Consider the following 27,279-nt stretch of genomic DNA (forward strand, 5'->3'; position numbering starts at 1 on the left):
ATATATATATATATATATATATATATATATATATATTACTGGTGCTGAATTATGTATACTCACTGATATAATTTCGTATTTCTTAATAGAAATTGAATTTAATAGCTACTATAAATTTTTTAATGTACAATTGTGTTTGATTACATCTTATTATGTTTTCAGATATTCTTACAAACCCCTATTGAAACACATCATATCATATCATATACATCTGAAATATATCAGCTTTACATGTACAAGATCAAAGTTCTTATATCAAGAACGATTACATATTACAACCACTATGGTTCGTTTTCTTCATTAATTAGAATATTAATGTTGTATTTCTTTCCACAAAGTAAAGGAAAGCAAAGACTGTATTGCATAACGATCTGTCATTGCTTTATAGAAATAAAGAGAGAGAAAGAGAAAGACAGAGAGAGAGAGAGAAAGAGAAAGAGAGAGACGACTTTTAATATTCTAGACTTTTAGTATCTCAGTTCAATACAAAGTTCTTTGCTACGCACTGTCATTCATTACAGTTATAGCAACGAATTATTACTTTATTTCATGTGCTGCTATAATTAAATAGAGATCACGCGGATTTTATATATTTTTATATATTCGTTAAAAGTCAAAAGCGCAAAAAAAAAACAAAAATAAAAGAGTTACAAATTATTTTTCTCTTTTATGTTCCTTTTGTTCATCTAATGGTTCCTCGCGTACAGCTAATACCATTCTTAACATAAGAACAGTAAGTAATTTATCCAATGGATCCATAAATCCTCTTTGAATCCATTTAGGTATTGTAGTACGTGCATGAGAGAATCCTAATTTTTGAAGAATGTAATCTATACCATATGGTTCTATACTTTTCCCAGCCCATGAAAGTAACCTTGGTAAATATAAAAACGTTTAATATCATTCATAATTATTATTATCTTAATTAATAATTCGTATATACGTATACGTAAGTGTATATACATATTAAATAATTCTTACCTAACAGTAGGTTCTAAATGCCATGTTTTACATCTGTAAGATCGCCAATCCTTGATGAACATTTCTGCTGGATCAAATTGTTTACGTTTTCTCTCATCTTCTGTCGTAATAGTCGTGGACGTAGGAACACTTGTTCCACTTGTACTCGCAGTTTCTTTTTCCTGCGGATCTGGACTATGTGCACGTGCACTCATGTTTTGCATTGTATGCTAAAAAAAAAAAAAAAAAAAAAAGAAATTAAATGTATTATATATAATTATTCATATATTTAATTTAAATATATATGTAAAAATTTATATATGTGTATATATATATATATATATATATATATATATATATATATATATATATATATATAAAAGAAAGATGCATATGTAACGTAACAAGAGTCTTTACCACTCGTTCTTTTTCCTTTACATATGACGTAATAAGATCATGCAGAAAGAAGAATGCCTCTGCATCAACAGTAACAAAAATATGATCTTCAAATTCTGTAATGAAGCTGCACTCCACTAACGGCTTCTCACCTAATAGATAAGTAATAATTAATAACCAATATGCAGAAAAATCTACAAATTCGTAATCATGAATATATGAAGAGTTATAAATGTTATCGATTCTAACATAAAAGTTTGCTTATCCCAACATTTTCGTTTCATTTTTATTATTATTATTATTATTATTATTATTATTATTATTATTATTATTATTATTATTATTATTATTATTATTAATACTATTATAAATAATTCATGAAATTTTAATGTCTAGTTGGAATAAACGATTAATAATTAATAAATAAAATTATAAAACTAATCACTATATATATAGCATTTAATATTGTTTATAAGTTTATTTATAATTATAAAAGCTCTTAATTCACTACATGCGAATTAGACTAATTATTCTAAAATAGAAATTCCTTAAAATGTATTCTTTCATATCTTTAATGCACTTATGCATCATTTTGTTGTAAAACATGCTTGATAAATTTAATCAAACGATATACTGCTAACAGATATTTTTAATATATTAGAAGCAAACTAAAACTCTAAGAGTATACACTATAATATGTATAGATATTATTAAAAATATAAACTCTCTTTTTTTCTTTTTGCTACATTGCGAATAAAGTTTTACTGTATACTTACTATATAAAATATGCTTAGGAAGTCCTAAAAAAATTATAAGAAGAAGAATATTGCAAAATATAATATAAAAATAAGAGTAATTTTTCTAAGAAATTGCAACGGAGAAATTCAAATAATTTTTGAGAATAATTTATAAATAATTATTCCATAAGAGAGACAATAAAGGATCAATATAATTTTGAATCAATTTCTGTACAAGCTATACATATATATTTATATAAAATATATAATAAAATTATTCATAGTTTTGCTAAAGTCTTAACATTAAAAAAAAAAAATTATCATACCTATAACATCTGGAGTACGGGCGGTCTGTAAGTGTTCAGTTTTTAAATGTAATTGCAATGAAGGAAACGCAAATATCACTTCCCTTGCATGGGAATGATCCTGCAATTTTCCTGATGTAGTAGATGTACTTCTACCTCGAGTTGGATTATTATTATCTAATGTACCGTCTGTTCTGTCTTTTTCAACGCATGGAAATCGGTCTACCGCTATATAATAATTCATAATATAATTATATGATTAACATATTTTGGATATATATATATATATATATATATATATATATTTTACAACTTACCATCAATCTCACTATTTGCAAAAGCATAGTGAAACCATTCTTGTAAAGATTTAAATTGCGGAGGAAATAGCACGCTACGACTCAGTCTACATACGGTAGCCATAGAATGATGTCTTGCATGCTGTTCTTGCTGTTGTCCTAAGCTAATAGTCAAAGTTTGAACAACATGTACATCACATGTATTTGGTACTAAAAAAAGAAAAGAAAAAAAAAAAAGGAAATATAAATATCATTAATTAAAATATAATACATTAATATTATAGATAATCGGATGAACGTACGTTCTACACTTGGAATTTCTTGAGCCTCTGTGGCAAAACTTATACATGGTTCCTTCAATGAAAATAACGCCCAACTTTTGCTTTTGAAATTAATACCATGAAAACAGGCCAAACTAATATTTGAACCATGCAATTCCATTGTACCACCAAGAACAGTTCCAGCTGATGGCAATGAAAATCTTAAACTACCTAATTGAAGACCAGCTACTTGAGCCAATACACGTTGCCAATGTCTATGATGTCTAGCGTCAGATATCGCTATTTGATTTAAACTCCATGGTCCTATAAGTAATATATTATTTTTATTATACGATATTTTTTAATAAATATATGACATATCAATATGTGTGTGTGTGTGTATATTATATCATATCTAAGTATTACCATCCACAGCAGATCTCTTTTTTTGTTGCCTTTTTTTCATACTATTATTATTTATTCTTTGATGTCTCGGTTGTAAAGAACTGAATACTCGTTTACTACTTTTAAATTGTTGACTAAAGAACTCATCCAATTTGTAAAACATTTTCAATAAATCTGCTGTTGTCGATTTACTGATCATAAGTTGAAGTTGGTCCCAACTCAAATCACCATGCATGAAAATGACTGCTGGCCTATTATTTTGATCATAAATATTAGAATAAATGAATTAGTAACTCTGTTCAAAAAAAAAAAAAAATGAAATTATATAAGAGTACCTTCTAGTCGGCATAAATGCATCTCCATTGCTATTACGATTAATCTTCCATTCGTCACGTAGTGTAACATCCAAGGAAGATACTCTAGACATAAGTACACTTGTTCCCATATAATCGAGTCGTAATTCTAACGCAAATAATTTTAATCCAACTGTATGATCAGGTTCTATTCCAGGTTCTTCTCTAATATGTACTGCATAGCAAAAAAAATATATATATATATATATATTTTTTAACACAATTTCTTTCTCTTTATTTGGAGAAAAAGAAAAGTTGATATTATATAAATAAAAATATACTAACTGTATGTATCAATTTTACTCAATTCAATAATTCCACCGACGATACCACCCTTAGCATCTAAACTGGAACCACCCAATCCAATGCCAATATATAAATTTTTATGTCCAGTACTACCTATAGATAATCTTCCATCGGATCTAAAGTCTTTGGTCATCCAAGTGACATTACCCATGACATTACCCATATTCATATGTACATTTAAACGAGTAAAATTCACTGCAAATAATACTAAAGTCTCCCACGCTGATTCTCTTAATTTTACTTCAGACGTTACTTTTTTATCTGCGCTAAAACTCCATCCTCGTCCAATGTCTTACAAAAATATATATATAGATATAGATATATATATATATATATATATAGAAATTATTTATAATTATAATAGTATCTTATTGAATCAATATAATAATATTAAATATACCTTTTAAACGAGCATGTTTTGGCATATCGCTTTCCAAACTAAGTCTCAATTTATCTCTATTCAATGTAGGACTTCTCTCAGGTGCACTCTTTGATAATCCATCTCCTCCATGTCTATCATAATGTTTTAACAAGGAACTACCCATTACTGCTTCTTCTTGATTTAATGGGGGACTTCCGTCTCCTTCGGAATATGCCGTACCTGTACTGAGATCACCAAGAAATAGACGTCTGACTATACTACGTCTGTACCATGCTTTTGGAAATGCAAGAATTTCGGTCAAACGACGCATATCGTATTTGAACGATGCAGAACCGATATCAACGATTGCTATAAATTATAGAAATAAATATATTATATATATAAATAATTCGGACTATGTAATGATTATTAAATATAGATGAGTTCTCAAAAAAAGAAAGGAAAAAAAAAAAAATAATAAAATAAAATACATACTCGAAAACCGTATAACAGCTCGACTACTCGCATCCGGAACCTTTTTCAATTGTTCGCTCTGGAAATTGAACTTTCTAATCCTCGACAAATGAAATTTCACAAATTCAACGTTAATACTCAATGAATCTTTTCTTTCACTGTCTGATAAGGGCGACCATTGAGCTTCTTTTAAACCTGTTTTCTTGCCACCTCCATAAGGATGAAAGATATAAACAGAAAAATCTGCGAGACATCCTGTCACGGACAATCCACCGATAGCTGAACCTGTTTCCTTGCCTGTAGTTTGTGTAACTGGAGATTTATATTCTCGAAATTCAATAAGCTCTTCTTCTGCTCGTTTTGAAGAGAATACTATGTCAAGGGAAGGTAATTGTAACATACATTCTACTCTAGATACTGGTAGACAAGAAAATCTAAAATATATAAAAACAAAATAAAAAATGTTTACAGTATTAAAAAATTAATTATAAAAATTATAATCACATAATATTGAGCTGTTTTTATTACCTAAAAGTAGATGGCTGCATATGAAAATATACTATAACATCGACTGGAAAACTAGCATAAACATAATTGCCGCTAGCCGCAGTGGCTGCCCATGATGTACTTTCTATGTTTTCCGACGGGAAGCCAGAATTCGTTTGTGTGTTATTTTGAAAATTACTTTTGCTTGGAATTGGTTCTAACGTTTGTTCGAAAAATTCTAAAATATGAGGACTTATGATAGTTTCCTCTGGAATACTTTGAAGAGTCATCCAAGCAAATAGGCTAGCTTTTTTAGTGCTAGATTTTCGTTGCGTAGATGTAGGAGTAGGATTTAATAAAGTATTTTCTGTTGAAATACGCGGAGACATAGTTTCTTCGGGAAGAGTTTTGGATTCATAATGAACCTATACAAAAAAAAAAAAAAAAAAAAAAAAAAAAAGAGAGAAAAAAAATAAAAAAAGAAATAAAAAGAAAAAAAATATTAATAACATTCCATTAATTATATTTCAGTTTATATATTGAAAAGATTATAAAATTTACCTTCACATCTAAACCAGGAATACGAAAAATCGTTAAATCTACTAAAGGTACACTCGCATGTTGTAAGTATCGTAATCGTGATGTACTAGCGGTGGATGATTTTTCTTTACTACTTAAATGCTTTCTACTACTACTTGGACTGCTAGGTTGAAATTCGAACGTTCCACCAGAACAGGATCTCTCCTTTTTCATTTTACTCATACTATTAAAAAAACGTATAAATTTAATATATATATATATATACACACACACACACATATATATATATATGTATGTACGTATATTAACTCGTAATTGTTAATATAATTTAATGCTAATATTTACAGCTTAATTTCGTCTTCCCTCGTTGGATCTTTTGTATGAAGAACACATTTTCCACTGTTAATTAATACTTTTACATCAAGTTCGAAGTCTATGTTAGGTTCTTGAGTCTTTTGTGGCGTTATATATGGTGATGAAGTAGACGAAGTTTGCTCTTTTCCAAATGAGTCGAGCAAAGGTGCGCTATCAAAAAAAAAATATATTAAGATTAAATAATAAAAGATTCATAAATATTCTTCTACATATAATAATTATCTCTCTACGTACTTTCCTTCCATACTGTCATAACTAGATGTACAACTAGCGTCTCTACTTTTTTTTCTTAATTCAACTTGCTCTCCTTCTATTTCAATAGTCTCTGGCCATTCTAATTCTCCCTCAGGTAAACTGAACTCTGATCCCGCGCTAGGTAAGGACGATTGCCTGGATTAATCAAAAAAAAAAAAAAAAAAAAAAAAAAAAAAAAAAAAAAAAAAGAAAAAAAAGAAAAAGAAAAAAGAAAAAAAAATGAAGGATAATTGATCAATATAAATAGGAATGTAAAATTTGTTTAATTGAACATTATATTCAGTTTCAATTCACCTGCACATTGTATGAGTATCACTAAATGTAACTCGTTGTCCGCTAAGTCCTCTAACACGAAGAGAAGCAGATCTACAATAATCGCATGAAAATGGAATACTATCATATATTTACAAGTATGTATATACTAATGATTAAAATGCGGAAAATGAAAAGGTAAACGTGCATTATTTTATTATGTATCTTACCTGCTTGGACCACTTCTAGGACTACTTTCGTAACTAGCCGAATTTGCTGAATTTATTTCTATATTCATATCTTCTGGGCTCTCAAGTTGATGTTCTGGTGTTGGTGAAGGTACAATAAATGACCTTGAACGATACGCATTAGTTTTACTCCCAAGACCTAATTTACCTTTTATTCCAGATGCCTTAACCGATTGTCTTCGTAATTTTTGTATCATATCCCTGAAAACATTAATATCGATACATACAATCTCTTTTTTTTTTTCAGTTTAGCATTTATATTACAATAACATTACCTTCTAAAGTCCTTAAATACCATAGCTTCTAATTCATGTAAACGTTTCATTTCTTGTTCTATAGTACCATGAGATGCACCTAATGATCTTAAATCGTTTATTATCTTAGCTTGTTCATTCATTTCCTTTTCAATTAATTTTGATCGTTTCTTTGCGTCTAAAGTAGGATCGAAGACAAACGCAGGCAAACTGTCGGTCCAATTTTTCGACTTCTTCATCAAAATACTCTCCTAAAAAAATATTTAACAAGCTATTGTTTATGTAAAAAAAAAAAAAAGAAAAAAAAAGAAAACAAGGCGTAAAGAATATAATTTATATCTAATATAATTAGATTAAATATTTTTTATATTTTGCAAATAAGAACTAAGAAAATATTATGTTTCTCTTATATTATGTTACCTGTACAGAAAACCGAGATAGAGCATAAAGTATGAAAAGAAAGAAAAAAAAGAAAACAAAATAAAATTAATTAAACCATACTTTTTTTTTAACCTGACTAGTACTATTATCTGGTTGATCTGCATCGTCGCTATCGTAATCAGCTGGAACATGTATATCATCTTCTTCAAAACCTGTTAGCATTGTCAATGTATGACCAAGTGCTGATAATTGTTGTCCTACATTAACATCAAGATGGATATCGACTCCTTCCATTTGCCATTGAACATTTAATATCCATTTGGCGTTATCTACAAAAATTATTTGTTTAGATTCAAGATATATGATATTGTAAAAATTGTCTTTGTAATTATATAAAAAATTTATATAGTACCTGATTTATCTTGTTTCTGTGCAATTGTTCTACTACATACTTCATAAGTACCTTCAGAAACTACACACAAATTCATAATACTACTATCAGTCATATCTGGTTTCCAATCATCTAAAGATGTTTCAAAATCTTCTGCAAATCTTAGACATAATCCTACAAACCTAGAAAAAATAATATATTTCCTAATTAATAATGGAAAAAAAAAAAGAAAAAAAAATTAAATATAATTTTAAGAGAAATATAAAAAGTAATACCTTGCTTTACTAACTAAACTACCACTACTACATGCTGATATGCTGGTATTTTCAAGTGTAACCACAACTGCACCCCTTAATTCTCCGTCGTATAATCCTCTGTTTAATCCCCAATTGTTCGGTGGTAAAGGATTTAATGGTAGACAAATACCCATGTCGTCTACTGTCAATTGTAAAAATAATGTTCCCAAATGCGGTGCGCTAAGTTGACTCGTTAATTGGCCAAATGGAACTTTTTCAAAGACTTGTTGTGTAGCTGTTAATACTTCTTTATTTAAATTAGCTCGTTTTTCGTTCCAATATTCATATGCGTTCTTATAATTTAACCAAACGAGTATTGCTTTATCGATAGCCATTGGTTGTATATAAATTAATGGACGTTTTAGAGTAATTAAAACTACTTCTTTGTCTTCACCTTGGGCCATTTCTTCTTGAAATGCATTTCGTAAACCTACTCTGGTATTAAAAAATGCAAACTGTTGAAATTCCGGTTCCGCTTCTTCGAACAGAGCATTTTTTAATAATTGTCCGAGACTCAAATTAATATCAACTTGTGCTTTGCCAAATAATTTCATGTGTGGATTTGGTTGAGTTGCACCAGAGACATTTTGCACTCTGTTAGATAATTGAAATTCAACGGTACCGGTTTCTAAACGAACTGCAGAACTTGTTGGAGTTGTTGCAGTTAATTGTATTCTCTGTAAAAGGATAGAAAAATTTTACAATTGAAAAGATATAATATTAATACTAAAAAAAAAAAAAAATGAAATCGTACATAATACATAATAATTTTACCTTAATACGAATGACCAGTGAAAATAATATTCTTTTTAAAGTAGAATTTGTAGATTCGTCATCTTCAAGCCAAAGAGGAACTGGTTTTTCTCCACCATATACTTTTTGTACAACTTCATTAACTTCCTTCATAAATACTTTTTGTACAAATACTAAATGATTTAATAGATCTGTTGTTAAAGAATGTTCAAATGTACCAATGTCTGCGGTGGCACTCAAATAACTACCTTGTCTTAAAACAACCCCATCTATGAAATTATACATATAAATAAATTTTAATTATATACTCAGGTGAATTTATTAATATTCATTATATTAATTTTAAAGAGATTCTTACCAGCAATTTTACTATCGTTTAAATTATTATTTCCATCCTGTATATATTCTGCTGACACATGTACTTGAGGAAGTTCAATACTTGCTTCAGAAGGTAGATTTGCTTCTGTTACTTGTAATTTGGTTGTAAAACTTAGACTATGATGAGGCAGGTCTATCGTAAATTTAGCTTTACTACCAGTTACACCCGAACTGTTCACTTGATCCATTTTATATTGTGCTTGTAAAGAAGGAAGCAATGCAGCTGTTATACTTAAACTTTGGAGTATTATATGAAATTGCATAACAATTGGTTCCAAAAGGCTAGGCATAGCTTGAGATTTTTCTTCATCAACAGTAGGTGCTGGTGCATCATGATGTGGACTACTGGGTCCAGCATCTAAATCATCTGGCTGTTGTCCTCTCGACATTCGTGAGGATGTTCTTGTAACTCTTAATTCCTATTTAATTGAGAAAATGAAAGAGATTTGACATATATTACGTAATATATCGAAATAAATAATTATAAAAAGATATATATAAGTATTTTGAATCTTACCTGTAAAGTTGATGATAATTGTTTACTACCTCTTGTCATCATTCCATGCAGAGCAACTGGATGCTGTGGTATATCTATATTTACAGCTCCAACAGTTAACAAGCCACTGTTCTTGTCTTTCTGACGTCTGGTTATGCTAGAGTATAAAGCTTGTGATTTTCCAACTGTAATCTTGACAACGGTTTGCTGACTAGGTGCTACACCTTCCAATAAAACGATCATAGTTCTACCAATTTGTCCTGTCAAACTACACTCCAAACTGGCAGGTCGAGTTTTTTTACGGCACGTTAAGCTTGCATGCAAGCTTGTAATTTCAGCTTCTAGTTTTAATCCACTTAATGTAGCCAAAAGCCGAGTTCTATGTATTCTTGCAACTCCAAAAATGATTAGCCTAGTCCTTTCACCTGTTACAATACCTATTCAATAATATGCAGTGTAAATGACAATATAAATTTATTTGATTAGTTACATTTATAATACCCACTTAATTCCCTTGGAGGTGGTACCGGTGTAGAACTATTTTCTGCATTTAAACCTTTCTCAATATCCCCACCATCTTTTGTTTCGTTCAAAATTTCATACTTCTTATTTGTTTTGTAATGTTCCGCCGCATCCGCGGGAATAGAAAATCGATGTGTAATAGTCTTAGTTTCTGGACGTGTTGCGTATAGATCTAAGAGATAATAGATAGTTTTCCAACATCTTGGTATTAAATTAACAGTATCTTTGCATTTATCCGATAATATGCTAAATTTATCAAGGCCCGATCCACTGGGACTCGCTCCAAAACTAGGTGTAATAACACCTTCGCTCAGATTAATATAGCCTTTTACGCTTTTTCCTGTACTACGTAATTTTTGAGCAAAACTTTGCGGTCGAGATCTAATACTTGCACCTGGTGATATGACCTTTTGCTGATTTGGTTCAAAACTATTACGAAGTAATGGAACTTCTGCTTTCTTTCCAATAAGAAGCTGCTCTTGTAAATCAGATGCTAGATGCAAAAAAAAAATAATCATTGAATATAACATAATATTCTTTCATATCTATAAACAAATAATAAATATTTAGATAAAATATATTTACTTGAGGAGGAACCATTTTTTGTGACAGTATCATTGGCAAGTAAATTTGTATTTCGTTTGGTTTCAGGACGTTGTTCTTTCAATTCCATTTGTGTTTCTTTAACATTTTGATACATATTACTAATTTGATGCAATAATCTAAGTAATGGCATATTTACTTGTTGACTGATATAACGTATATTGAGACTGAAATTAACTACTGTGCTAGTATGCTTCTTTAGTTGACCTCTTGATATATATAAAACATTTTGTTTTTGTATCATATCATCGACCGTCATATCAGCCATTTTTTTAACATCTATATCAACACCAATTTTTTCACATAAAAATGCTGGTGTCTCAGGAGGTATGTCCAGATAAAATTTCGACCCAACTCCTTTCTTTTGTTGATGCTTGTTACCTACATTCATAATAAACATGTTAATATCATTTAAAAATGATTTAATTAGAATACATTAAAATTAATTAACACACTTTTCTTTTTGTCTGTTACTTTTCCAAATTCACTGACAACTATATCGATACGCATTGTATCCATACATCCTACAAGAGACAAATTCGATCCTAAACAATCTAAAGATGACATATTGTTTACATTTCCAGAACCAATTGCCGATAACATTTGTTGAGGCATAACAGATAATGAAGATAAAAGAGGTTCAAAAATTAAATGAGCATCCAATAAACGAAGTGAATCTTTCATTGGGTATAAAAATGCACCACTATGTAAATCTGAATCTTCTGTATCATCTGTTGTCATAGTATTAATTTTGGAATCCTAAAAGCATTAAAAATACATAGCAATTATAAAATTAATAAAATTTTCTTTTCATTTTCAAAATATATTTTCATCATAGAGTAATATTTTGATGGACAGGAAGTCAATGAAACGTAATGAAATTTATATAATAAAAGTGAATGAAAATTAAATCAAAATAAAATAATGTTTTTCTACAAAATTAATTTCTTCTGAAGTACCTTCATTGACTTTTGTTCTGCACGAAAGACCTAAGAAAATGAAAGAATATGTGTAAAAATATAATATATATTTAGAAGCATTAAAATATTTCCAAAAATATGCATTAATTGAACACAAAAAAAAATCATTTGATTAAATAGGATAATAAAATTTACCCATTGTCCTTTTACATTTCCTTTCTCATTATCTTTTATAAATTCTTGTTGTTTTGCCATCCAATTATATAAATCTTCTTCAGTGTTAATAGGTTTATTTGAATGATGACTTATTGGAGAAGTCACTTGATCTAAACTCCCAGTACTGTGTTGACTTCCATGTAGACCTCCAGAATATATACTAGGATTAGAACCAAGTTGATGAGAATGGGATACTTGAATTTGTGGTGCCTTCTCTTCTCGTAATGCTCCATAGCCTAATACAAAAACATTTCTTTTTTCTTTTTCTCTTTTTTTTGTTCATATAAGATAATTTTACAATTTTAATCTAAATTGTTTTTAAAAGTACCCATTAAAAGTTAAAAAGCATTCATATAAAACATTAAAAAAAATTAGTATAAGCAATGTATAGAAAAGCTTTGGATTTAACTAAAGTACAGGTCAGAAGCAAGAAAATATGTACAATTAAGAAATTGAAAATAAAAGATATTACAGTTTGATATATTTGATAATATTACAAACGAGATTAAGTTATAATTTTAAGAAATATTGACTGTGTAATAATTAAGACAATACTTTCTTCATCAGAATGGTAATAACTAGATAGTTATAAAAAAAGTTAAAGTAGACCTCATATTAATTTATTGAAAAGTTTTTTTATATAACTGTTATATTTATTTCTTTATCTTTTAACTGTGAAAATGTAATTATTTCAGTCTGATGATTAGAAATTATCATTAGCAAAACATTTCAGATGTCTCACTTACTTATATTATTTTGTTCTCGATTTTGATTGAACAGGCCACCGCTTGCAAGCAAGGGAAAGACAATACTTGCTCGTGTACTAACAGGCACTTGTGTAGGTTGCAGCGATTTTCCTCTCTTTGGAAGAACTACTGGTGGAGAGGGAGAGGTTAGTGAATCCGGGCCTGGAACCGGTGTTGGTAATGGGGTTGTATCTTTCCCACGAGGAGAACTTACAGGAACCGTCAAACCATCACCACACATGCCTGGTTGTTTCATATTAATCCAATTTTTTTCTTTACACAAAAAATATGTTTGCAGTGTCCAAGAGTACTTTAGAAAAGCGTATAATTATATCAATCAATGACAATAATTCTCATTATATCTTAGAATATTATTAGTAGATGAAATTGTTCAATTGCACATATTAACGCTTTTCTACAGTAATAAGCTATGAAATATTGAACACATTTTTTTAAGCTGTGCAAACATAAATGACGTTAATAGACTATTTAACAAAGCAACAAAGCATGGATGTGTGTAAGCATTTAAATACTACGAATCTCTTACTATATAAATGTTAATAAGGCAATGCTAATTTAATTAATTATATCAATAATTATTTAAGTATTAATTTTGTAAAATTAATTATTAAACTTTTTGTAATTTATACATTCAAGGTACATTAAAGTTTATGAATTTAAAGTAAAGCTATAAAAAGCATTAGAAAAATTGTTAAGATTTTACACGATAAAGAACAGAAGGTTATTGAGAAACTTTTTTTTTTATATATATATATTGATAATATATCTAGATATCTAGAAATTTTAGTTATTAAATTATTTGATATGTAGTAATGTAAACTAGAAAACTATATTTTCACCTCACAACTCTATACCAGCTATAACCATATGCCATATATAAAAATAATATATTGTTATATTACATATGTTATTAGATTTCAATAAAATATAATTCAGATGTATAAATTTATAAAAATTAGGAAAAAAATAAGATCCTGCTGCCTTTTTCTATATTGAACTATAATATATATGATGTTGATTTATGTGAATAAGTACTACCTGAGCTTTTATCTTGTCCATTCTTGACATGTATATGTTTGTTTATATGGTCCGTGTGGATTAGCATAGCACATTCATCTGTCACTTCCTGATCATCAACATCTCCTGCACTACCCTCCCCATCCGTCAGCAAATTTTCCTACACATTAATAGGCCAAACCCATACATATTTTTAATATGTAATAATTACTCCACTTCTCTCATAAAAGCTGCAGAATGCAATTGATAAAAAATTTATAATATAAACAGTAATAAAATAATTATTTATAATATGTCCTTTGAAATTATAATGTAAGAAGAGATGATTTATATATTATGATATTTCAGCTAATAAAATTTGTTGTATGACATGGAATGATTTACATATCAAATATACATTTTAATGTTCTTTTAAGCATATTTTAGAACCTTTCTTTATTTTAACGTGCAAAAAGAATTTTTTTAAATAATTTAAATTTTAAATATTTTTAACGTTTGTATTTTTATATATATATATATATATACACATATACATATATACATATATATATATATATATATATATATATATATATAACCCATAAGCATCAATATATTTTACCAATGGCAATATAAAGAAGTTTCCTCTTATAATAGCATAGAGTGAAAAAAATTCACATTGCGTTAGGCACATTCATATGTATGTGTGTGTTATATAATAACAAAATAGCATTATTTAATTAATATTATCACATTTGAAAAGAGACAGCGTGTGTATTTTAAAAGCTCATATTATTATATACCATATGTAAAAGCACATTTGTTTATATAGAGGATATATCTACAGTAGTATTTGTTTCAAAGATATTAATCAGTTAAACGAAAGATGCTATATTGACTATAGAAATATTTTTGGAGCTAAAATTACAGCAGCACATGTTTTCACAAAGATAATTAATTAATAATAGTGAAGAGAGGACTTTATAAAGCTTTTTGCATGGTGATTTAATTTGTCCCATGTATTGAAAAAAAAGTTTCTTACACTCTTTTACATTGTTATTTCCTTCCAGATCTTCGTAGATTAATTGCTGAAAGAAGAATTCTCAAAAGGATTAATATTTTCGCACAATGAAAAGTATATTGATCACTTATGTTTATTTATCAAATATGTAAAAATGATGGAACGCAGAAATCTTCTGAATTAAAATCAATGGTATTTTTATTTGTATACCACTGGATTTATACTTTTCATCAAGAGTATAATTGTATATTTAATAATATTTCCCTATTAAAACTGGATTAATATCGTATTAAATCATAATAATGACAAAATTTTAATAATATATGTATAATCTTACCTCATCAGGATCAGAGACAGCAAATGTAACATTCAAAGGTTTGACGTGTTTCGTTTTATAATTGTGTTCCAAAAGTAAAGGAGTGTAAAGTACATTTTTCCATTGTCTGCTTAATACAATAACTCCCTTGTAAAATAAAATAAAAACAAATAGAAACAAATTACAAATATATTTATCTATTTATCATATCAATATAAATATTATATAACTGTTATTACCTGTCGAAGCGTAGATAAAAGAGGTAAATCAGATTCTTTAAGATTGGTTTCTATGTTTGCTAAATCAGAAAGTAATACATAATTTTGCAAAATCGTGCACAACTGACAGGACGGGTCTTCTTGTAGAGTTTTAGCCAATGGCGTTAATCTCCCATAACGACTCTAAAAAATATATCACTTTGATGCATATAAATTTCATTATTATTTATATAAAATATAATAATTTACCTTAACCGGTATGTGAATTCCTTGGACATCTAATGCTTCTGCCATGAGACAAGCAACAATTGCTGTTGATCTTCGATACATAGTTCTAAACATATGGACAATTCTAATAGCAAATTTATTACTTGGATTCATCCAAGCATTAATGGCTGGAGATGCAGTGCTAAGCAAATTCCAATCTAATCGTGTATAATCTATTTTCCGTGTTATCGGTGTACGAGGCGGTGCTGCAAAATTAAACCATACAGTTTTTAATTCTATAACACATGAAACGGTATTCCCATTAGTTGTTTTGGAGTTAAGACTGGCACAAGTAGCACTATTGTTTATTTGCGTTCCACTAGGTACATTTGCCGAACTTGTCTCTTGTTCAGTAGCTGGAGCTGTAGAAGCTAAAATAATAATAAAAATAAAAATAATAATAATAATAATAATAATAATAATATAATATCCATTATTCTTTCTTGTTATTAACAAAAAAATAAATAAATTTTTTTTATAAATCTTTTGTATATATACCAGCTCCATTATCCAATTCCTCTTGACTTTTTATACTATCAGTGTATAATAATTCGGTATCTGCTTTTTTATCATCGCGTCCATTTTCTCCTTTCTCAAATTGCGATCTTTTTACAATTTTCAATTTAATTCCTTCCAAACCACATTCGAACATAATGAATCCTAACCGATCTTCTCCACTACCCATAGTAAATTCTTCTGTAGCTTGAGAAGGACCTGTTTGTTTCTATTAAATTAAGCATATTTATTATATAATATTATTTATAAATATTGCAATGATATATCTGAATAAATCAAAGTTATTACATTTTGTTTATCTTTTTCATCGGGTAATTGCAGTAGATAATAATCAATGCATTTTAATGGAGAAGTCATTCTTGTACATGTAAACAATACTCTTGAATAATGGGCAGGTATAGCTGTTATAACAGCATCTTTTAATATTGAAGATTCATTTCTAAGCCGACGCAATTGCGTATGAACTTTTCCTGTAAAATATACGATAATAAATAATAAAGTTATACATCTACATAATAAAATTAAATGATGTATATATATATATGTACTTACCAACATTTAAAGTAATTATAATTTCTTCCTGTTGTTTCTCAGATGTTTCGATATATACAGTTTCTCCACCACCAAAATCACTCACTACAGCTGTAGTTTGATGACCAGGTAAAAATGCTTTACTAATTTTATTAACTTTCTTTTGGTTCGGTAATACGGCGGGTTTGTGAAACGTTTGAACAACTTCTCTCGCTTGTTTGCCAATATAAAATCTTGCAGTGACATCATCAAAACAAATTGCAAATAATGATACGCACGTAAGATCTCGTATATTTTCAAGCGCAGAAAAAGATATTATTTCTTCAACAACAGATGCTTGCAATAACGTTAAGTTCATCTATAAATTATAATTATAATTATTTATATTGAATAAGTATAATATTATATATATATATATATGTATATATTATATAATATATTAATTAAAACATGTGCGTATATGTGCATACAATACCTTTGGTAAAATGATGCTACCTTGTATTTGTGTCGTAATACTTTCTTCATAAACATTAGTTTGTAACGCGATTTTACCTAAACATAATATATAAAAATAAAATTGATGTGTAGATGAAAATAGAATTTAAAAAAAAAAAAAAAAAACATGAAAAAAAATTAAGGTTGATTTAATGAGCATAAACCAACTTTTATCATCACCCTGACCATTCTTAACATTCCTTTCTGCTGTTGATCGTTTAGAGCTGGTTTGTACTTGACTCCAATAAGATAAACTTTGATCTTGTTTTAAAATGTTAGCATCTTTGACTTTCTCTATACATTCATTATGAAGATGATTTAAGATTGTTAATGGATGTAACATAGCCAAAGTTGGTACAATAGTTTCTATGAAACGTTGAAGAGATTCTAACACCATAGGACTTATCATGATATCAATATCTCCTTTGAATTTTATAATAACCGTTGTTCGAGATCCTGTTTCATGTGCTGTTAATAATTCCTCTTCATCGTGCGTAGTATTATTATCTTCACCTAATTTAATGAAAACAATATAAAATAATCTCAATAAAGTAATTCCTTAATATAATTTTTATATGTTTACCTTCCATTTGATTTAATGCTGTATTATCCCATGAATAAGGATGCGTCGGTGTTTTATTTGAGGATCCTGCAATAGGTGAACCATCGCAACGTGTTACCATTTTTAAAGATGTAAATCCTTCGCTAATTGTTTCAAGCTTTGGCACATATTTTCCTCCTACATAAACGAGTCTACCATCTTCTGTGCGTTGAAATACCGGTGTAGTAAATGCATCTCCACCAGAAGGTAATGATGATTGTGTCCAATTGGAGCACCTTACCTTCAGTTATATATATATATATATATATATATATATATATATATATATATATATTTTAGTTATTGAATACATACAGGTATATTTATTTATATAATATGATTTAGTATATATAAGACTGACACAAAATTTTACCGATAAAAATATATTTATATCGCGTTACCTGTGTTAAATGACTGACGTAACTTGACATTAAAAGCGGAGAGTCGACTATCGGTTTATTCACTTGCATATGCAAATTCACAAGTGTAACATCCTCTTGAGACGATACAGCAGATATAAAACTGGTAGATGAAACAGAATGGCTATCAGAAGAATCCTGTAAACCTCCATTATCATTCAATGTGCCAGTATCATTCTGAAGAGTGGCATTCTTGGTAACTCTTGGACTACGTTTTGAGTTTAATGTTTGAGTTTTTGCTCTTTCTAAAGTATGAGCTTTATCTGCTGCAGAAAGATTAACATTCGTTGAACTTTCCACAATAGACAAATCGGATGAAAATTTTTTTTTCATACTATCGTTACGATTTAAAACCGAACCGGAACCAACGATAGATTGACGTAAACTAGACGTTCTACTTCCGCTTAAACCATGACTCATATCTTCATCGGCAGAATAAAATGCTTCTGAATGATTTTCTGATGACATTGAGATAGTTCTTTGAACCTAGGTAAAAAAAATAAGGTAAGTAAAATTTATGATAAATGTTTTAATTAAAGAAAATATTTTTACCTACCTCTTGTTTGAAACGTTCCTCGGAATCTGATCTTACACACAATGAATGATGAGAATCAGATACATTGACACGATCACTGCTTTTCGTTGTTGATCTTATAGTTCCAGAAAAAGTCATTTCTGTTGGAACTATAGGTAAAGATTGTGGACTACTACTTTGTTCTGCTGTATCCACATCTGTTGCATTAAAATAATCTACCGCTAATTTAGAGTCAGATACACTACTTTTTGGTGCAGTATCAATTTCTGGAACACTTAAGATAGATTTACTGCGTTCTGTATTTAATTTAGAGTCAGAATCTAATTTTTGTGGTAACTGTGCAACAGGACTGGCATCAACCAACCGAGAATATGGAACATCTTTTATATTGGATGCACTGTAATAAAAAAAGATAGGTGAAAAATGTATATATGTATATATATTATCACCTGTAAAAATAATTATATTATATTTTAGAACACAGACCTTGGACGATCGATATTTTTCTTTGAAGTTTGCAATCCTTCTTGAGCAATAGTTACTTTGACTCCTGTGACAGGATAACACGAGTCTTGCAAAGATACATCTTGTAAACTATATGGAGGTGTATGAAAAACTAATTGATTATCATGTAAAATAGACTGTCCAAATCCTTTTTCTTTTCCTGATTCATAGATCCTAAAATAAAATATTATAATACATTGTATAACTGTATTATAAATAAACATTATTATGTCTAGTAACCTATGTTATGCAGTAGTTGTATTTTGTTTTAGTATGTGTCAAAATTGTAAATATATATTAGTTGTAATTTCTTCTTAATGTTTTTGATATAGTAAAACCAGTTTTTTTATATATATATATATTTTTTTTTTGCAATAATAATAATAATACATAATATTATCAATCATGGCTCAAAAATTGGAAATTGAAGAAATTTTAGATCATGATTTTCTTCAATTTATATCATTAGCCAATACTTATTACACTGAAATTCTTGATGAGAAAGATAAGTTATTATGTATGCAATGGCTTACAAAATTATGCGGAGAAAAGGTAAAAGGAATATCATCTAAACGTAATCGAAATATATATTTGTCACAACTACTTATGAACATGCAAGAAAAAAAAATGGCTGGACCATTTTTATTGCCACCAGGTGACAAAGCTTTGCCACCTGCAAGAAATATTTTTAGTTCACAAGATTCAGATAAAATCTCTTTATCAAAAATTGAAACTGAATCCGGTAAGACATTTTCCAATAAATTTTTTATTATAAATGAAATATTTGAGAAATAATATTTATATAAAATATATAAGGATTAAATTTGATGTTAGATGAAATACCTGAAGATTTTCAAGAAAAATCAGCAGATGGTCAAACATATATTGCAATACGTTGCTTGCCAGACGATCAAGGATCATTTGCATATGTTGCATTAAATATTAATAAAGAAAAATCATGTACATCCAGTACTAGTAACATATCTAAATCAAAAACTTTAGACAATATATCTACAAGTAGTCCAATGGAGGAATATTTATCAGAAACTCAAATGGAAAACTTTTACAAAAATATTATAGAACCTAAAATATCTGGTACATGCATTAAAAAATCAATAATGCAAATATATAAAGAAATATTTCAAATAGTAAATATTTATTAAATAGTATGATAAACCTATTATAGGTACATGTTGTATGTATAGGTGACATTATTCAACTCTATCAATCATTACATATGCCACAAAAAACAACATGTTGCAAACAAAGAGATGGAATGAAATTTTATAACAAATTGCTTAAACAAATTGATAAGGAAATAACAGGAGTTGAATATGAGAATAATAACGTAATAAAGTTCTTAGTAAATAGATTAGAACAAGATTTAAAGAAAGAATCCAAAATGAAACATTTGTTCAAATTAGCTCCTGAGCAAAAAAATTTTAAGTTGTTAGAAATATTAAGACAAAAAGTTGTCGTTCGGTACTTTCAATTAAAAATAATAGAAATATATTTCGTAATCATTTTAAATAGGTAATAATGCGTTAATTATTTCATTTTTTTTTTTTTTTGTTTTTTTTCCATGATATAGACTTCAAGAAAAAAAGAGACGATTTTTAATAGCAGAAATGGAAGAACATATGTTAACTTCTTCGGTTGATTTTCAATGTGCAAAAACTGAAGAAGGAACAGAAGCTATGTGGAAATTGGCAGTGACCAAACCATTAACAGATAATGATATTAACAGATTATGTGATTTATACCCTGAAGAAGTTGTTTCTACCTTTGTAGATTTACTTATAGCTGACAGACAAATAATATTACAAAGAGGAAAAAGAAGACAATCAAAAATGATAGAAAAAATGAAATTTGAAATGGATAAGGAAATACAATCTGATAAAGCAATATATGATAAATCACGAGAAACATATAGGTATATTATTTACAATTTATATTCTATTAGAATATTCAAAAATTTATAAGTTGAATATTATCGAAACATTAAAAGAAAAAAACTTTTCTATTATTAGAGAATGGAATGAAATTTTGACAACAATTGAAGAAATGATGTATGATACAGGAAATGAAATTGTAGAAAGTGATAAAATATTAGAACCAAAAGAAGGAATATTAGAAAACATGATGGCTGATATAAAAGAAATTGAGAACTTAGTTATAGAAGAAGCTCATCTTGGGGAGATGTTAATTGAGAAAATTATTGAAGCAAATATGTGGACATTTTCGATTCAGGAAGATGATAAAAAAGATGAGTCATGGGAAATAAAGTCAGCAATAGAAAATATGAAAAAACAAAATAAAATTTATAAGTTGCTTATTAACAAACAAAAAAGAAGAATTAAGCAACTACGTGAAAAATTATTCTATAATCAAAAATAGTAATTACTTTCTGATTATATATATATATATATATATATATATATATATATATATATATATATATATATTTATAACTTATCTTTCAATATATAACAATACCCTCCAATTTTATTTATTAAATTTTATATCTTACCTGTAAGCAGCAATATTAATTCCATCTTGTAAATCGTGATAGCTTGGTTTAAAAAATTTTGAGCCATTTCTGTTATTTCCAAAAAATGCACATCCACCGATGCATCCACATTTTGTTGATTTTACACCACTTTCTTGGGGCCAAAGAAACCACAATCTTTTTGTAGCTTCATCATGCATTTTTAAATATTTATTTTGTACTAAATGCAAATCATGTTCTGGTGTAGGAAGAGAAATTGCAGCTTCCAGAATAACTGGGCCCAAAGATACAGATCCTACTTCAAGCCAAATGTCAGTTCCATCACCTGTACAATAAAATTGAGCGTATATACATGAAAGACAAAAGATTATTCACAATATTCTTTTAACATATACCTGACAATCTACTACTTGTATTATTATGTGACCTTCCACTGCCAGTTGTATTAGTATTACTTGTATTAGCAAAATGACCAGCTGCAGATACAAATTGGCGAATCAATATTGTTGGTAATACTCCTGTTACACCAGATTTTACTTGTTGTCCATGTAAATTACAAGTTGATAAACGAATTGGAGATATCCAGAATTGTATCACTGTGCCCACTTCTTGAAAATATAAATCAATAGCATCTACAGACAATCTTGTCATTCTATATTTGATATCTTCTGAACTAGGGCATCTGAAATATATATATATATATATATATATATATATATATATATATATATATATAAACATGTATATATATTTATGTTTTTTATGCATTAATATTCCTAATTCAATAATATTTTTATATTTTATACAATTTTATAAAAAGTAGATCACCTATAATGTTTATCAGGATCACTGTCTGTACATTGCAATGGAGGAACACCATGATGACAATGATGAGGTAAATCCGGAGGTCGTAAACTATTTTCCGAATTCTTGACCATTAACAAAAAGGTTTCCAAAGAAGTTACAAGATGATGTAATTGAGGTGAACTTATTTTTCCACTTAATTTTCCTAATTGTATTTCAATCAACCATGCATATTCCAAGGTTTCTTGATCTAAACTTCTTCCTTCATTACTAAACATTGCATGACCTCTCACTTGTAATGCACTTAACATTAGATGACCTTGATTTAAATGTCTTTCTTTACTTGATCTTGCTACATTATCCATAAGCAATGCTATCGCAGGTGAAAGAAGAAGCTGCAATTCTGTTTCTTTGAAAGTTTTTCTCATCTCAAAACCAAATCTTTCAAGGAGTATAACAGGACAGGGTGGATCATTTTCTCCGCAATTCTTTATAAGATGAGCTTGTATATCATGCATTGTGATACCCACTGTAACCTCTAATGGTCGATAATCTCGTGGATCAAACGGTTTGGATTTGATTTCCTCATCTTCCATTGATGCTTCAACACTGCTGTTTTGCATATCTCGATCCTTACTTCTATCAGTACTTACAACCGTAGGACTAGTTCTACTCTGTTGCATATCAGTGAAAGTTTGATAATCACCAAATAAATTTTCTTTTAAATGCATGAAACTTCTTAACAATGACCCATATAAAATTAATATGGATGGTCCGATTTCAAGTTCCAAACTCACTTTATCTGGAGGTATAGATTGAGGATCAAATTTTTGAGTACCATTTCGTGTCCATTGAAGACTTGGTGATTTTCGACAACGTGTCATTCTCATTGGGGAAAGTAAAATTTCTTCTTTTTCGGGGGTTGTTATATTTGCTTGTGGAGTAGGTCCCAATGGTGGACACGGATGATATGTATAATTAATACTTAATGCTACAATTGGTACAGACCAACAGTCTACCCATCCTGATCCTTTTTGACATACGTTCCTCCATTTTTTACCTTTGTGTAATTCGTTCAAATGTTTATGAGATCCATCGCGTGTCATAATCTTTGCATTTTTGTCCAATGCTAATAATATTGCACGGTTTGTATTAACTTCTGGTAAATAAAAGGAAAGATCAACGCTTTCCCCTTGAATCCAGAAACGTAATGGTATTGTTAAAGGTAGAAAATCCACAAATGGGAGATCAAATGATAAATCAAAAAATTCTCCACAAAAAGCAATATGTGCGTTTTCTTGATTTTGAGATGAACAATCGATCCAATTATATTCGTTACAAACTGTAATTAACTCAAACTCTTTTAATAATAAACTAAATTTCCATGTATATGGAACAAAATGCAAGATATCGGGCCTTGATTTATTGGCCCATTCATTAATCATATCCTGAAAAAATTCTTTGTGCGAATAAACTAAATTAGCCGTGGCTTTACATCCAGTCAAATTAAGAGTCCATTCTTGATGATCATTCCATCTTATTGGATAATGACATTTCACTCCAAATTCTAATGTTTCGCTCTCAAATAAACTACGATATTGCAAGCTTGTTGTAGCTTCTAAATGTAATAACTGACCAGTTATTTTTGTAGTATATCCATCCTGCAAGACTATCCATGGCATGGTAATTTCTAAATATGATCCTGGTCCTACATTAATATGAACGGCATTAGTTTCTCTGTTTTTACTAAACAATATATCTACTGTTGCTTCATTAAGTGTTGATAATCTAATATCAAAGGATTGCACTTGTCTTTTCTCTCCTGGGATTGGAGTTTTTGTTACTTTCAATGATTGATAATCATTTGGAAAGAAAAACTTGAATAAGTGTTCTCTTTGTCCATCTGCCCAAGGACCATAACTAAAATCTGTACCCTTTCCACATTTAATGTCTATACCCCAAATAGGTGGCATTGCTTCAACCATATCACCATTAACTAATTGTATCATTTCTGGATGTTCAGGAACAAATCCAGGTTCATCCATATAATAATATACCTCCATATTATTAGAACTTAAGACAACAAAACCTTCACCCATATATCTAGGTGGATCATCAACCATTCCTGTATATTTGGGGCTGGGTGCTAAAATGACTTTGAAATTTTCTGCTTTACACTTTGAAAAGTGCATAAAATGATCATGTCGAGATGCTGCTGGCTTAGTGGAGTATACAAAATGTGCTTCTTCTACAGTTATTGAAAGTGTTGTTGGTACTAAGCGATTACCAAATACTAATCTCCCCTGTAAATATTACTAGGTTGAACAAATATATCCCTTTCAAAATAATTGATAATTACAAAGATAAATACAAAGTAATTGGTACAACTGACCGTGCAAACATCTAATTTAATAACAGGTATTAAATCTCTCCAGGTTCTAGCAATAACATGAGCTTCTTTTTTTCTAATGTTGTCAACATGACGTGAAACATCCATCGCATTTATTTGTTGACGATTTTCATGATTAGCATTGCCTAATGATGTTCCATCATGATCATCAACATTCATGCAAAAATTTTCTTCGTCTGCAAACATTTGAGGTGTGAGACCAAATGATTTCTCCAATTGTGCATATAACTGACAGCGATTATATACATGTAATTCGAATCCATTTAACATTACTGAAAGTCTTGTATCTGAATGAGAAAGATCTGAAACATCAAAAATAAATTATTTGAATTTTTTTAATTTAATATATTTTATATATAATATTTTATTTTATGTCAAATATATACATGCAAATATTACCTTCGGATACATCTTTTGGGACATAACTCCTCCACCATCTAAATATAAGCCACCCATCTTGTATTCTAATACTATAATCTGTTGTAATATAAACTATATCTCTAAACATTATCTTTCCACTTAGAGCACTTAATGTAAATGATCCTAGAAATGGAATAGAATAAGTATCATATATTTTAACAAATTATATGGATTCTAATAGTCATTATTGTATATACCAATTTTAATATATCCATCACGTATAACAAAACGATTTAACAATTTTGTTAATATGTAACCAATAACTCTGCTATTATAATAAACTATATAGATGATCCAAGATATGGCAGATACTAATGAACAAAGCAACCATATGAAGTTGCTATCCATTTTAAGATCATCGAGAATAACATGATCAGAATAGTTCCAAAATGCTGGTTCAATACCAGACAAAAATGGAACGGTAACATTGTATAATTCGTTCTCTTCCATGATGATTTTTTTAAAGTTTCTCAAAAATCAAGGAATATGAATCATCATGGCTTATAGGCTGAAAAATAAATACCATGTATCACTTTACGAATGATATATTTTTTAATTAAAATGTCAACCATTTTCTTTGTTTTAATAAACATATAACAAAATTATACATATATAGTAACTGTCCTTTCAACCAGTTGCATATATATTTGTACAAGATACAAATATTTGATAATAAATCGAAATATGTAACAAATTTATTGGATTATAGAAAAATAATATATTTCTATATGCATATATTAACACATTTATGATTTTTGTAAACATAACCTATTTAATAGGATATACCTAACAATATTATTTATAGGTGTAATTACTTGTTAAATAATTAAGTTTTATTGAATCATAATAATGATACATTTAAAAAAAAGTTTTTATCTTTGTAAACAGAAATCAATGAAAATTCTGTAAAACCACTGGTAAGATAAGACTATTATCTTATTACGTAGGTATTAGAAAAATTTCTATATAGAATTAACGTACTGATAACAATGTACTGCATTGTTAATACGATTGATTATAAATCATTTAATGTCAATGATATTTTCTATATATGGTACATTATTAATCTATCGGTTTATATTTAAAAATATTATCTTTCTATAATTGTGTTATGTAAATTTACCTGTCCTGAACACTTGCGTCTTAAGCTATATTAAATTTCTGTTGTGTCACTCATGATTTTATGTTTATCATTATATCAGTTTCAAAAGATGTCAGAGAACTGTCATCAATGGCCAATAAGATATACAACCACTCCATACTTGACCAATGCACTCTAAAAGAACATTCACAGGTAGAGAGAAATTTCATAGAAGATAAGTGTAACAGTAGATAACATTACAATTTATCGGGAATGTTGGACTCATTTCATTCAAGCGTACCAATCAACGAAATATTATAGTGACATTTCAAAAAATGGCGCGTCATTTGTATAAATTTATAATAAGAAAATTCTAATACAATAAGAAAAATTATGCACGCAATAATCAATATAATATTTATTTAACAAATATATCTACAATTTTATATTTATTAACAAAAAACATTTCGACAGTTGGTAATAGTGCGATGTTAAAATGAAAATATTCATAATCTATAACTAGTCTTTGTATATTACATAAAGAAAACCATAAAAGTAATAATGATGAAACTTAATAGTTAAAGTTGTTTAAAACTAATTTTCTCGTTTAACTTGACTTTATTAAATATTGGGTGTAATTAAAATAAATT

At 28.5% G+C, this 27,279-nt stretch overlaps 1 protein-coding gene across 4 annotated transcripts; it reads right to left on the bottom strand.

Annotated features, from left to right (window-relative positions):
• Nucleotides 1-78: 78 nt before the first annotated feature.
• On the bottom strand, nucleotides 79-27,208 carry LOC124429967 (transmembrane protein KIAA1109 homolog). Of its 4 annotated transcripts, XM_046975902.1 has the most exons (52): nucleotides 26,672-27,208; nucleotides 25,746-26,056; nucleotides 25,528-25,671; nucleotides 25,111-25,430; nucleotides 22,743-25,021; nucleotides 22,310-22,596; nucleotides 21,936-22,239; nucleotides 19,388-19,579; nucleotides 18,923-19,298; nucleotides 18,702-18,852; nucleotides 18,349-18,632; nucleotides 17,930-18,188; nucleotides 17,515-17,859; nucleotides 17,327-17,403; nucleotides 16,873-17,209; nucleotides 16,609-16,790; nucleotides 16,303-16,528; nucleotides 15,787-16,175; nucleotides 15,559-15,720; nucleotides 15,341-15,466; nucleotides 14,025-14,163; nucleotides 12,966-13,208; nucleotides 12,199-12,455; nucleotides 12,043-12,072; nucleotides 11,539-11,842; nucleotides 11,066-11,464; nucleotides 10,464-10,973; nucleotides 9,980-10,395; nucleotides 9,443-9,881; nucleotides 9,106-9,353; nucleotides 8,311-9,008; nucleotides 8,057-8,217; nucleotides 7,765-7,973; nucleotides 7,285-7,514; nucleotides 6,992-7,210; nucleotides 6,804-6,875; nucleotides 6,489-6,644; nucleotides 6,225-6,404; nucleotides 5,901-6,102; nucleotides 5,382-5,764; nucleotides 4,875-5,287; nucleotides 4,419-4,748; nucleotides 3,998-4,309; nucleotides 3,695-3,887; nucleotides 3,381-3,610; nucleotides 2,997-3,278; nucleotides 2,716-2,904; nucleotides 2,420-2,626; nucleotides 2,133-2,156; nucleotides 1,378-1,508; nucleotides 982-1,190; nucleotides 79-874 (listed from the first exon to the last, which is right to left on the bottom strand). In XM_046975902.1, the coding sequence occupies exons 2-52, from the start codon at nucleotides 25,996-25,998 to the stop codon at nucleotides 655-657; spliced, it is 14,928 nt and encodes a 4,975-aa protein (XP_046831858.1). In that variant the 5' UTR covers nucleotides 25,999-26,056; nucleotides 26,672-27,208; the 3' UTR covers nucleotides 79-654. The 4 variants fall into 4 exon arrangements, with proteins under 4 accessions (XP_046831858.1, XP_046831857.1, XP_046831856.1 ...); XM_046975901.1 differs by having other exon boundaries at nucleotides 17,533-17,859; nucleotides 18,349-18,852; XM_046975900.1 differs by having other exon boundaries at nucleotides 18,349-18,852.
• Between the last annotated feature and the right edge of the window lie 71 nt (nucleotides 27,209-27,279).

Source organism: Vespa crabro, chromosome 17, assembly GCF_910589235.1.
Source record: "Vespa crabro chromosome 17, iyVesCrab1.2, whole genome shotgun sequence".
Classification (NCBI taxonomy): Eukaryota; Metazoa; Arthropoda; class Insecta; order Hymenoptera; family Vespidae; genus Vespa; species Vespa crabro.

Excerpts from the sequence above, each read along its gene's own strand:
- LOC124429967 (XM_046975900.1), bottom strand. The coding sequence starts at position 25,998 with ATGGAAGAGAACGAATTATACAATGTTACCGTTCCATTTTTGTCTGGT. Across the intron at positions 7,211-7,284 it reads GTATTTAAGGACTTTAGAAG|GGATATGATACAAAAATTAC; the intron begins GTAATGTTATTG and ends TAATGTTTTCAG. Across the intron at positions 4,749-4,874 it reads AGCTGTTATACGGTTTTCGA|CAATCGTTGATATCGGTTCT; the intron begins GTATGTATTTTA and ends TATAATTTATAG.